Source organism: Impatiens glandulifera, chromosome 1 (assembly GCF_907164915.1).
Source record: "Impatiens glandulifera chromosome 1, dImpGla2.1, whole genome shotgun sequence".
NCBI classification, from domain to species: Eukaryota; Viridiplantae; Streptophyta; class Magnoliopsida; order Ericales; family Balsaminaceae; genus Impatiens; species Impatiens glandulifera.
The window spans coordinates 109,567,151-109,581,385 of NC_061862.1; the positions used below are offsets into that span (position 1 = coordinate 109,567,151).

The window sequence follows — 14,235 nt, forward strand, 5'->3', positions numbered from 1 at the left end:
GGGGGAAAAGGTGGTGGTAAAATCTCATCAAAATGGGTAGTACCTGCAGCAACATCAGTAGCTTCGACAGCAACTGTGGAAACTGATTCAGCAGTCGATGACGACTCAGTATTCGTCTTCGGATTTCTCTTCCTCTTCCTTTCATATGTAAAGTTATTAAACCTCGAAGTCATTATTTTTGGTGGGATAGCATAAATCAGTATTCAACGAAATAAATTGAATAAACATGTGTAAAATTAGTATAAACACAATAAGATTAACATACCTCTCTGGTTTATTGATGGGATTGACATTGGATGCAGGAGTGGGGGCAGTTTCGTTTTCGTTTATGCTCCTACAAATTTGCAAGACGACCTCTCGGGAGTCGATGGGATCCACTTCCATGTTGTTGCCTTGGTTCCCGGACATCTTCAGAAGAAATCCTTGTAGTATAAACGAAATATCTAGGGTTTCGACGTTCAGTGTTTGGATTATCGCCGGGAGATAGAGAGAGAAGAATATGAACAGTTGCTTATGAAAATGAAAATGATGGAGAGTCGGATTGTAGCGGGAAATTGAAATTATATCAACTAGTAATGGAAGCGAATAAATATTCGTTCGATATCGTAACTTCTTAAAAAAATTCAAAAAATAAATTGAAAATAAAAACTGATATTCGAAGCGAAGATTTATTCGCGGGATGTAAATGCACGGGTAAGTGAATTTACATGACAGGCAAGTTGGCTTCTCATGGGAGGGGAGGGGGTTTTACATGAACGTCAGGCTAAAAATAATTGAAAAGAAGAAATCTTCGCTTTCAATCGTCTCCTCGAAAAACAAAATTAAAGCGAATATTTGGTCGTTTACTGCATGTCATTTTAAATTAATTGAATTAACATTTATTAATAAACGAAAATATAAAATTAATAAAAATAAAATAGCCAAGTAATTGAGGCGAAGATTTGTTCGGTTGCTGCATGTGATTTTTAATAAATTAAATTAATATTTAATAAACGGAAATATAAAATCCATGTCATTTTGGTCTTTACATGCACGGGTAATTGTATTTTCATCGAAGGCAGGCGGTCTTGTCATGGGTGGGTTGGGGGGTTTACATGAGGTTTTTATTAAAATTAATTGAAACAAATATATCTTCGCTCTTGAGGGTCTCCAAGACAAAAAAATTAAATAAAAAATTAAATAAAATTCCTAGAAAAAAAAAGAATGAATTAATTGAAGCGAATATTATATCGCTACATGTGTTTTTTAATAAATTAAATTAATATTTAATAAACGTAAATATAAAATCCCTGTCATTTTGGTCTTTACATAGATGGGTAATTATATTTTCATGGAAGGCAAACGGTCTTCTCATGGGTGGGTATGAGGGGTTTACATGAGGGTCAGGGCAACGGGCGTGTAGATCTTCGCTCCCATCGCATCTCACCCTTCCCTCTGACACGTTGCCCTGAGCGAAGATATCTTATCTGGGTATCATATGATTATTATATAATTTCTTGGCGTTAACAGGCGCTGCCGTTAACGGCGTCTGGTGTGAATCCGGGACGAAACCCGGATTCCGGATTCTCCCTCCCTCCGTCTCCTACCCAGATTGATTTATTATTAAAATAATAATGCTGCAATCTGATTGGTCCGCCACATGGGAACACGGCAATCGGTAGCAGAAGATCTGAACAGTTATTTAACAAAGTTTGTAGTTTTGGGAAAAAAACAACTTAATTTTAAAAAAAAAATTAAAAAAAATTAAGAGGTATTTACCGGTTTCGCAACTTGAACCATCATTTCTCGCCCGCCCGGTCGCGTTCACCGCGCCTCTTTTCTTCAAAATCTCTCTCTGCTACTGAATCGATGTTAGAGCCCGAGAACAAATGGGGAGAGAGAGTATCAATCACCGTTTTATCGTCATACAACTCTCTATCAAAGAAGGGGAAGCCTCAGGGCCACGAAGTCACCGTCTTGGCTGCATTTCTCCTTTCTTCCCCTTCTCAAGGTTAGGGTTCTTCAATTCATACATCATAAATTGAAATTAATCTTCCAATTTTCGTTTCACTTAAATTTCAAACAAACTCTCTCTAGTCTTGAAAGTAGTGGCGCTAGGAACGGGGACTAAATGCATTGGGCGTTCGCTCTTGAGTCCAAAGGGTGATATTGTGAATGATTCACATGCTGAAATTATTGCTCGTAGGGCTTTATTAAGGTTTGTTCTTAACAATTGTTTTCCATTCATTGTGTAGTTATTTTTAAAAGTAGAGGAATCAGAACGAGCTCATCTCTTTTCCTTAAGATGTGTTAGTGGTTGCTACATCCTCAGGTTCTTCTATAAAGAGTTGCAATGTCATATGAAGATTAGTCATAAAAAGCATAAGAGTGACAATGGAAGCATTGTTAGATTGTACTGTGATGAAGATGATGATGATGATGATGTGAACTCTGTTTTCCAGTTAGACACAAATAGAAAATTCAAAATTAGAGATGGTTGGCAACTGCACTTTTATACATCTCAGTTGCCATGTAAGTTTATCTTTTTGTTTTTCTTTTCTGTCTTATGATTATGATTGAGTGAAGAATGTTTTTCTTTTTAATTTCTCATAGGTGGAAATGCATCAATAAAGGAAACACCACACCCCTCTACCCCCGACGATCTATTGAATGGTTCGATATATAGGACTTTCGACGTTTCTACAAGAAAATTTTGATTCTTTCTTTATGTTTTATTGCTTTTGTATGAGAATTTGTTAGATTACGATGGTTCTGCACAAGGGTTTGGCACTGTTCAAAGAAAACCGGGTCGTGGTGATACGACCATGTCAGTGAGCTGCTCCGACAAGATTGCCCGTTGGAATGTTGTTGGCGTACAAGGTTTATCGCATTTTACTAAACGCTATTTCTTACTTTTTTTTGTTTTGTTTTGCATAAAGGTGTTTAAACCTTGTATTAGTAATGAAAAACATTTCAGAACTTTTAATGAGACAATAAACATGTCCAGTTCTCATTTTCAATAGCAAAAATCTGCATCATAAGTTTCATCCTAAATTTCAAAAAGGTCTTTTGTTTTGGTTTATGTTGCAGGAGCTTTGCTTTCTTACTTTCTTCAACCTGTTTACCTATCAACTATAACCGTTGCTCGATCTCATCATTCCACATCGCATGAATACCTGAGAGGATCCCTTCTCGATAGAATCCTACCTTTGTCAAGCAAGCTCGAGAGTCCTTATCAAGTTTCCAAGGTCACCTTCTCTTCCATTTCCTTCTTTGTTTTGTTTAGTTATTGTTCGTTATGAGTAAAAACATGTACAAAAGCTTTGAAATGAACTTGGCAGCCGCTCTTTTGTGAAGGCCTGTTACCACCAAAGGAGTTTCAACACGCAGAGAACGCTCAAGCTACTTTGACATGCGGGTAATTCCAACAGCCACTCGACTAAAAGCTTAGATCTTGTTTGATGTAGGTTCTTATTTTAAATAATCTGATTTTTGTAAGAAAACGAAAAAACCTTGTTTGATGAAAAAGTGAATTATTTGGGTTAAATAACTTAAATATCATTTTATAATCTTATTAAAAAACAAAGTCGGGTATTTTAGTTGATGATTTAAACGATGAAGTTTTGTCCGGAGATTATTAATAAATGGGTTATTTAGGTAAAATGAGATTATAGTACACTTAAAATAAAATACATAAGTATTTTTTGTTGATAATTGGAATTAATCAATGAGGGGATGATGAGTTATTTGAGATTAAATTCAAAAATAATTTAGATCGAACAATACCTTGGATTAAATCCAAATAATCCTTTGTGAAATTGTAACAGATACTCAATAAGCTGGAACGAATCGGGTTTGCATGAAGTTGTTCTTGGTACATCTGGTCGGAAACAGGGTACTTCTGCGAAAGGCGCTATCTATCCTTCCACTGAATCACTTCTCTGCAAGTAAGAAGTTTTAATTGAAATTTTGCTTATCTTGCCCATTTGGAAAAAAAGTATCTGAATCCAAATTTTGATGAGAAAAGGTCAATAAATTTATTTGGCAACCCTTTATATCTGTCAATAATATCATCTAAGTATGGATCGAGATATGATAATGTTTGGAAATTAAACTTAGTGACAAGACAAATACTCGAAAATTTATTCACAATTTCTCATCTAGATTTGGATCCACATACAGAAAGTGTTAGCATCATAAGTCTGATATTTATACATATTCTTAGGAAGCGATTATTGCAACTGTTTTTCGATCTAAGGGAGGAGGTCCAAGAAGACTTACATGCAGCCTCTTATAGAGCTGTGAAGGTAAACTCAACAATTAATCGTGTTTCTCTGTTAGTTCCAAGACATATAATGTTTGAATATGGTGCAGGATGGTGCTAAAGAATACGCGATGGCTTCGAGAATTTTGAAAGAAAGTGAGGCTTTTAGCAATTGGTTTGTTAAAGACTCAAACTTTGAGGCGTTTTCTTTGTTGTGACTTGTGAGTGAGCCAGAACCCAGAAAAAGAGTTGAGCTTGTAGATTAGTTTTGCTGGTAAGTTTGAATTAATGAAGAATCCTATGCGTTGACAACATTTAAATTTGACTTGTATAAAATATTTTATTTTATTTTCAATTTAAAATGAAATTTTCTTTATAAACGGAAATTCAAAGAAACACTTATTGTCAAAAAAAAAAAAAAAAAAATTCTTTATTTATGAAACTATTTGAAACATTTTTTTACACATAAACTATAATTAGAATTAGGTATCATAATAATTAAGCCGTTTAAAATCTCGAGTTGTTTTTTAAAATATTACGAGTTTATAATAATTAAGCCGTTTAAAATCTCGAGTTGAGTTGTTTTTTAAAATATTACGAGTTTATATGATTTTACATATAAAACATAAATTTATATTTAAAAATTAAAAAATAAAATTATTATTTATTTTAAATAAATTAATATAATTAATTTTGTAAATATAATTTTTTTATAATGTTATTTATTATTATTATTATTATTATTATTTAATTAATTTTATTTTTAAATATATAAATTTTTAAAATTGGTTAGATATAAAATATTTAATTATATATATAAATAAGTAAATTTAAGAGTTCAATAATATTAATTCAAAATGAGCTAATACATATATATTCATGGTTATTTTGAAATTTATCCTTAAATATATTTTTCAATAATATTTATTTATTTTAAATTTAAAAAGTTGGAATCCTAAACTTTGTATTTTGAACTACTATTTTCATATTTAATTTGAATTTTGAACTACTATTTTCATATTTAATAAAGATATTTGTAATTTTTTATTACGACTTGATTTGTAATTAGTGTTTTGAGTTCTTGATTCAAAAATTGAGTTCTTGATTTTTAGGACCGGGTGAGAAATATATAATCAAAGTGCAGTAGAAGAGTTTTGTAATGAAAAATTTGAGATGAAAGAAAAAAATGAATCAAGAATAAGAAAATAATAAACTTTCACAAGAAATTTTTATATTCATTCATATATACAGGTCATTGGAAAAGAAATCCTAATGTATAAGTGCTAATTTACTTTAGAATATTCAAGATTATTGTTACATACAATTTGAAAAATTTGAAAAATAGTTTGAAAAATAGAAAAGGAAAATAAAACAGAATATTAAAAAAAAAAAAAGAAATTTAGACCAAGTGCACAATAAGACCGTGTGGAGGGTACCCAAATTATTTTGGGACCGCAACATTAATTTCTGGACCGTAACATTTTCATTCCCCAAATTAAATTAATACTCATATGTAAATGATAGATTGATTTTTCACTTAAAAAAAACTTTATGATGAATACTTTTACTTAAATGAAGTGTATTTAAAATATTTGAACAAAAACCAACATGAGAATGCATAACAGACCTATTAATTCGATTTCTTCAATCTAAAATTATTTGGGTCGATTTTCTATTGGTTGGATTAATTTATTTGATTATTTTATTTTGTGTGAATGACATATATATAATATATATTCATGGCTAATATTTTTCCCTATAATTGTAGTGAATAATTTAATTAATTTTTATCACTAATATTCTTTTTGGATTAGTTAATACCTATCCACCATAATTAATTTGGTTCAATTTCCCATCATTCAGTAATAACCCACAATTAAAGCCAAACATCAATTTATTAACTCTTGTTTGCTTTGAATAGGCAGCAATTAAATCAAATTACTGTATTTTTCTATATATAAATAAGCCTATTTAGAAACTCCTTTTCTATGTTTCACATCTAAAATACAGATTGAAGATAAGATTGTCTCCTATGATAATAAGAATTATTTCAATAAATTTAAAGTGTTTTCACAACAAATATATAATTAAGATGGAAATATTTGACACAAATTATTATTACTATTATTATTTGTAAAGAATTAATTTTTATTAAATTAAAATGGGAGTTATATATAGAAAATTAATTAGTAAATAATACGAGATAACATTTATAAATTTAAATAAATAATTGATGATTTATATGTCAAATTGTATAAACAATTTAAAAAAAAACTTCTAATAAAAAAATTCAACAATTATACAATTTGTTGAGATTATTTTCAAGTACGAACTTATTTGAGTAAATGAGCTCCGGTTGATATAGAACAAGTTGAACTAATTAAGATGTAAAAAAATCTCTACAAAATATTGTGAGCGATAATTAAAATTATTCTTAGTTAGGATTGGTAAATAATGCTGACTGAAATAGTGATAAATTTATATAAATAAAAAAGGAAAATATATATATATATATATAAGGTCTTCTATAACGAAATATTAAATCAATAACTCTTTATTTAAAATAAAAAATTAACTTTTAAAAAATAATTAAAAATACAATTAGATGTTATAATCAACAAAAAAAAATTTACCAGCCATCAAAATATTATTCATTCAAATTATAAAAAATTGAGACAAAAAAATAATAATAATCTAAGTGATAAAAAAATAAATATGATATCATCAATGTTAAGAAAGAATGAAATATAAGTAAATAAAAAATTGATCTTTTAAATTCTATTTAATTTATTTTTTTATAAGGTGAGTGAGCATACTTTTACTCTTGAAAAAAATTGATATTATAAATATCCAAAGTATGATATTACTTTAATTTTAGACACATATACATAAACTTTTTTCATTAATACAGTCTATTGAAATTAATATTTTTCATCATTTTTAAATAATTATAATTTTATTATAAAATTGGTAAATTAAAATGAATGTCATTTATCTTTTTCTTATTTAGTATAAGATTGTTTTTAAAATCATTATCTACATTTAATAGTTTTTTCCTACTTTATTTTATATACAACCTATTTTAGAATCAGATTTTTTTTTGTTTCATTTTATACAATATATTGTGATATTTAATAAATATAACTCGTCTAACTTTTCATCTGGATTATTAACAAATATCTAAAAACATTTATTAACATCAGTAAATAAAATAAAAGCATTAACTTCTTCTTTTACTTTTATGGTCAAATTTAAAACTGATTGGAAAATATCTATATATATAACCAAAAGTATTAAAAGTCCCCCTAACTTTCAGATAAAAGATGAAATGGACTCCTGGTGTTTATAAATACACATTTAAGCCCTCAATTTATGGATTTTAGCTTAAATAAGTCCTTCATTTCGTTGTTCAATATAGGGTATTTATAATAAAATTAATAAATTCATTTATATACAAATTAATAACCATAATCAAACTTATATATGCATGATTTTTATATATAAATAATTCAATTAATCAGTTAAATAACGGGTTAATTCATTATTAATGGGTTAATCAGCTATATTTTTCTTATAAAATTCAATATTATATCAAAGTTAAAAATTAACTAAAATATAAAATACATAACAATAAGACATTTTGCAATCTAATATTGAAAATTCTAGATGAATGAATTACATGCAATAAAAAGGAACACCAATATAATGCATATCATATTATCCAAAATTAAATTTAAAAAATCAAACACTGTTTATACATATCAAATTAAATAAAATTTACATTTTTAATATATATATATATATATATATATATATATATATTATTTCATTTCACTTAAGTAAAGGAAGAGTGAATATTAAAAATATTTATCCATCATATAATATAAAAGATTGTGCCTCTATTTTTAAATGTATATAACATTTTTTTTGTTGTTGGAAATAGTACTTTATAATTATCTAATTTGAGAGGATTGATTAAGTAGGTTAAGTGGGTCAAATCATTTAATTTTTGTCTGTTTTTTTCTTCTTTTTTAAATTGCATAGGCTTATTTAATCTTTGATTATAAGTTAAAGGTGCTAACTGATATTTTGTTAAGAAAATATTGTCCCTATTTACATGGGATTTGATTAATTTGTAAATAGTCATAATTTAATGCCTTTAAGATTTATATAATCCCAGATTTATGGGGAAAATCAAACATAAAACGGTGATCATCATCTTGCTTTGCTTCAGAAAGATTAATGGCGATCTGATTAAGCTGATGGATCTTCAAATCTTTCTAATTACAAAGGTTAATTTCTTTCTCTTTCTCTTTGATTCTTATTTTGAGTTTTTATTCGTACTCAATTTGTTTAATTTGTTTGTTTTTATAAACTTTGTTAGCTAGGTTTGATCTAGATTGAATAATTTATCTTAGTTAATTTATTCTTAAGATAACCCACAATATATTTTTGTGTAAATTGTCAAGCTTAAGATATAACTCAATTCAAAACAAATTACAAGAAATAGATCTCAAACCATGAAATGAAATCAGAAAAAGCTACGCTCATCGTAAAGTATCGTAACGACAAGATCGGAAAACTAATCCTCTTCTCGCGATCTTCAAGTTTTTATAGACACTTAAATCAACTAATCCTCTCCTCGTGATCTTCAAGTTTTTATAGACACTTAAATCATCTTCGAGAAGCTTTGATTTGGTGTATTCCTATAGAGAAATAATTCATTTACATTAAGGGTTTAATTAAGTATTCGATGCCTAAAAGAATTTATGCTAAAATACAAAATGAAAATAGATCATTTTTTCTTCATTTCCGAGGAAGTACATTTCTTACCCGGATCTTTTTCAATAATAGTACAGAATAATAGTATAGCAGATACACAAATTACTTTAAATACAAAAAAATCGTGTAGGCGAGTTATTCCGAGTGGAAAGAAAAAATAGATGAAAAAATTTGTTTATATTTCATTAATTCAGTATTTTCGTTTATTTATTTGTGTTTGTGCTTATTTTCACTTATTTAAGTTTTTATGTTTCAATTATGTAGTTGTGTAACGTTTCTTGTTATTAAATCCTTGCGTTTAAGCACGCCGAATATTAATATAAATAATTTTACAAAATTAAAGAAATATATAGCTTTTATTTAGCTGTTGCTTTTGAAATAATGTGTAACCTCTTCCATAATGTTTCTTTCTAAATTTGTTTAGTTGGTTACATAGAGATAGAGGTTCATTAATGGAGAATTATTGAGAATTTGAGGAGCAAGAAAATGGAGGAGAAGAGTCTCCTTTGTGCAGTGTTCTCTAACAAAGGAGCCATGATCATAGTCACTCTCTTTATTGTTGCAGTCTCTGCCTGCTTCTTCCTATCAACCATTTCCATTGATGGCACTACTTCTGTAAGTCTCTTTTCAACTTTTGTTCTTTTCAAATAAAACAACATATACATTTATTCAATTAACTTCACAATCTAATCTAAAGTTTGTTTGATTTTGGGTTTCTTTGGATTTTATTTGGGTTTTGAATAAAATATTTGTTTGACTTACTCATATTGTTCAATGATAATAAAAAATATATATATATTAAGTTGAAACAGAATCATGGTTGTAGGGTCATTCATACCAACTTTTTACCTTTTAATTTTTTTTTTTTATTAAAATGTCCTTTAAGGATATTTTAGTTGATAGGATGATATTAATGTGATAGAGGGAGATTTTCAAAAACAAATTAGATAAAATCCCATTTTTTTTTTGAAAAATTCACATCTAATGAATACACTAATTGAACAAAATTCACATCTTTTCAAATGGATGTATATCTTACATAAATTTTTAAAATACACTAATTTTATATGATATCACAGCCTTGACTCATTTAATGGGACAATATTACGATGTATCATATATTAATTTAAATGAGATAATATTTTTCAAACCATATATTCATAATTTTTGGGTGTTACCCATTCAAACTTAGACCCTACTACAAGTCTAAAAAACATTGTTTCCAAATGATATGACTTGGCCTTGAGGATTGGACATCCTAACTCGGTTGAATTAAGTCTCAAACTCATAATCTTTGCATTATTAAAACAACCTTCTTACTAAAAATCTTTCAATCTTTTTTTTTTAAAGAATATGCAGGCTCTGTTTTCAGCATTCTCCACAACAGTTATAACCGCTAAAGATAATGAACAAGAGAAAATAGAATACCCACCTCTTAACTGTTCTCTAATGTCTAAACAAACATGTCCATTATTCTCCCATCATCTTACAATTGAAAAACTAAGTTTAAAAAATTCAACAACAACTCACTGCCCAAAATACTTCTACTGGATTCACGAAGATTTGAAACCATGGAAGAAGACAGGAATCACGAGAGAAATGGTGGAGAAAGGCAAAGAGATAGCTCACATGAGGATAATTCTGTTGAATGGAAAACTATATGTGCATAAATACAAACAAGCTTTTCAAACCAGAGATGTTTTCTCTTTATGGGGAATACTACAACTTCTAAGACTATATCCAGGAAAACTGTCGGATTTAGACATCATGTTTCAGTTCGGCGATAGAACAACCGTTTTGAAGAGCGATTATACCGGAGGGGCGACGCCGCCTCCGGTATTTCATTATTGTGGAGATGACTCCACTTATGACATCGTTTTTCCAGATTGGTCCTTTTGGGGTTGGTTAGTCAACTCACTTTCAAATTTCTTTTCTTGAACCTTTATTTGATTATGGGTTTTTTTGAAAATTAGATGGTTGTTTTCAAATAATTTTGTTCAATTTGAATTGTTAAAAAATTGGTTAGTTGGGTCAAAAGATATTAGAGTTTTGATATATAATATATCAATTTGAAAACACTTTTTGGAATTAAGTCTCATCATAGTCTTAACTGTCATTAAATTTATTTGAAAACATTTGTTTTTGTTAAATATCTCATATCAAGATTGATTTAAATAAGATAAATAGTGTTTATAAATATAATATTCTAGTTAATAATTTGAACGCATTTTTCACTTTAAATTTATATTCACATTCGATTTTGTTATTAAACTTTTGTTATAGGTCCGAGATCAACATAGAGCCATGGGTCGCGTTGAGTAAGGAGCTAGAAGAAGGAAGTTCTAGGTTGAAATGGATTGAAAGAGAACCTTATGCATATTGGAAAGGAAATGCACAAGTAAATCAACTCAGACAGGATCTAACCGATTGTGATGTTACTAAAGGAAAAGAATGGAATGCTAGAATACATAATCTGGCAAGCAAGACAATTTATCTTTTAACCTTGAATCAACTTCATCTTATTATTTTACAAGTGTTAACTACTAATCCAATTCAAATTTATTAGGATTGGGATGAAGCAAACAAGCATGGATTTTCCGATACAAAGCTAGCAGACCAATGTAACTATAGGTACAAGGTTTACGCGGAAGGAGCGGCATGGTCAGTTAGTGAAAAATACATTCTTGGATGCAATTCCATGACACTTTATATTAGGCCTCGATACTATGATTTCTTCTCAAGAGATTTACTACCAATGGTTCATTATTGGCCTATAAATCAAACTAACATGTGTAGATCAATCAAATATGCAGTTGATTGGGGTAACAACCATACAAAAGAGGTAAGTTATAGTATTTATTTTTTTGTGACAAGGGTTTCTTTTTTGAAAGATGCTAACACAAGATTCAACATGTACATGAACTTGAAATCTCATCCTTTACTTAAAATTTCGCCTATTTTCTCGCGACAGGCACAAGCTATAGGGAAAGCGGCGAGCGAGTACATTCAAGAGCAAGTAAAGATGACGAATGTGTACGATTACATGTTTCATCTTTTGAGTGAATACGGGAAGTTGTTGAAATACAAGCCTACGGTTCCAGAAGGAGCGGTTGAGATGTGTTTAGAAAAGATTGTTTGCGATGAAACGGGTTTGGACAAAAAGTTTAAAATAGAGTCGATGGTCAATAGACCGATGAACCGCAACCCATGTGATATGCCGATGAACCTTAGCCCGGATTTGGAGGGTCATGTAAAGAAAAAACAAAAGTTGATAAAACAAGTGGAGATTTGGGAGGAAAGTGGGAAAATATGATCCCATAACATTATTTGTAAATGAATCCATTAATATCTTCTTCCTATAACTAGAAATTTCAAAATAACTACCCAATTAACAACAACAAAAAAAAGATAGTCTCTCATCCACAAAATTTTATTTTTTCCATTTACATTTATCCTTTGTTTGTTTGTGTGTGTGGTTCTGCTCATCATCCAATCAAAAGGATATTAGCCAAAGCATTCAATTTGTTCAATCAGATAGACAAAACCCAATCTCTAAAATCATCCATGGCTTTTACAGCCGCCCCTTGTTCTCAAACTTCCTATACCCATCCCCTCAAACTCAGAGACCGGAACAAGCAGCTATTCCGGCCGCCGGTGCTGTTAGGAAGAACCCAAAAGGAAAAGAAAGTGACGGCGGCGGCGGCTGCGGCGGGGGGTAAAGAATCAGGACCAGGGCCGAATACTAGACCGCAGCCTGGAGTTGACACGAGAATACATTGGGAGAATGATGAAGAAGGATGGATTGGTGGAAGCAACAGAGCAAAATCCTCCGATCAAGAACAGGGTAAATCCTCCGACCCATTTGATCTATTGGGAGAGAAGAATTTCTCAGAGTTGCTAAGCAATTACTCCGATTCTCATTATCAGTGAGCACCCTCTGTCTGTTTGTCTATCTCTTAAATTATATTTAAAACTTGATTCTGATTCTGATTCCGGCGGCTAGGTTTCTGGGTATAGCTCCGGATGCTGATTTGGAAGATATAAAAGCAGCTTACCGGCGGCTGACAAAGGAATATCATCCAGACACGACATCTCTTCCGATTAAGGCGGCTTCAGAGATGTTTATGAAATTGAGGGAGGTTTATAATGTGCTGAGTGATGAAGAGAAGAGGGGTTTCTACGATTGGACTTTGGCGCAAGAAGCGGCGAGTCGAGAGGCAGAGAAATTGAGGGTTAGGTTTGAGGATCCACAGGCGCTTGATTTGGAGAAGTTTGAGTCGGTGCCGGATATGGTGGATAGATTGGAAGGGAAGAACATGCCTTTGAGTGATCAAGCTATGTCGGCTTTAACGTTTGATATTTTGATTATTGTTTTTTCTGTTTGTTGTATTGTATATGTTGCCTTCTTTAAGGAACCTTATTAATAAGGTTTAATTACCTAGTTACTATTCATCTATAGAATTACTAAAGATAAAATATTGATTTTCTCTTACATAACAATGGTTTTGGAGTTCTATTCTCACCCATGCTTCACACTTTTAAGAATAAAGAGTTATACATCTTCTTTTTTAGACAATAATAAACTAAAAACAAATAATTTATTTTTCTTAACATCCTCCCTTAAATTAGTAATACTTTAACAATTTACACTTAAATCAACACAAACATCCAACTTAAGTAATTTAGTCATTATGTCTGCAATTTGTTCTTAAGTATCAATACTCTAAGTTCACGAAGAAAAGAAAATGAAACCTGACATGCGTCCATGCATCACATGATTTTTTTTGATAGTTTGATTATTGAACTATTGTCACAAAATACAATAGTAGCATCAACAGAAGCATGTTTTATTTTTACAAAAAATATCATTCTTTCCCACTTATAATTTTACAAGGTTACATGTACCGTTCTTATGAAGAGATTTCATCTTTATTTACATGTAAATCAATCCCTTGTCTGAGTAATCATAAATGACTATATCAATATATGAAGAACGTTCTTTATATGAATCAATGTCTTCTGCAACACTAAATGCATGAATAATCAAATAAACTTCATTAAGTCTTTGAGGAGGTTTAATATCACGTCTAAGCCTATCAGTAGAAATACAACAGTGTGGTGGTACAAGCGGTGGTAAAGTATCAGACAACTCTAATGTAGTTGACGGTAGTGTTATAGGTTCAGATTCTAACGTGCTCTCAAACTCCACA

General features: G+C 30.0%; 3 protein-coding genes across 3 annotated transcripts; all 3 read left to right on the forward strand.

Moving 5' to 3' along the window:
• Positions 1–1,799: 1,799 nt before the first annotated feature.
• Positions 1,800–4,598, forward strand: LOC124922811 (tRNA-specific adenosine deaminase TAD1). Its single transcript, XM_047463523.1, has 10 exons — positions 1,800–1,990; positions 2,077–2,197; positions 2,312–2,511; positions 2,593–2,652; positions 2,740–2,859; positions 3,070–3,227; positions 3,321–3,397; positions 3,807–3,926; positions 4,205–4,286; positions 4,354–4,598. Exons 1-10 carry the CDS (start codon positions 1,849–1,851, stop codon positions 4,459–4,461), a joined length of 1,188 nt encoding a protein of 395 aa, XP_047319479.1. The 5' UTR covers positions 1,800–1,848; the 3' UTR covers positions 4,462–4,598.
• Positions 4,599–10,624: 6,026 nt separating this feature from the next.
• Positions 10,625–12,338, forward strand: LOC124940127 (O-glucosyltransferase rumi homolog). Its single transcript, XM_047480614.1, has 5 exons — positions 10,625–10,929; positions 11,309–11,501; positions 11,592–11,686; positions 11,741–11,867; positions 11,997–12,338. Exons 1-5 carry the CDS (start codon positions 10,625–10,627, stop codon positions 12,336–12,338), a joined length of 1,062 nt encoding a protein of 353 aa, XP_047336570.1.
• A 190-nt stretch (positions 12,339–12,528) lies between these two features.
• LOC124919542 (NAD(P)H-quinone oxidoreductase subunit T, chloroplastic) lies at positions 12,529–13,514 on the forward strand. Its single transcript, XM_047459802.1, has 2 exons — positions 12,529–12,951; positions 13,029–13,514. The coding sequence occupies exons 1-2, from the start codon at positions 12,590–12,592 to the stop codon at positions 13,447–13,449; spliced, it is 783 nt and encodes a 260-aa protein (XP_047315758.1). The 5' UTR covers positions 12,529–12,589; the 3' UTR covers positions 13,450–13,514.
• The last annotated feature ends 721 nt before the right edge of the window (positions 13,515–14,235 follow it).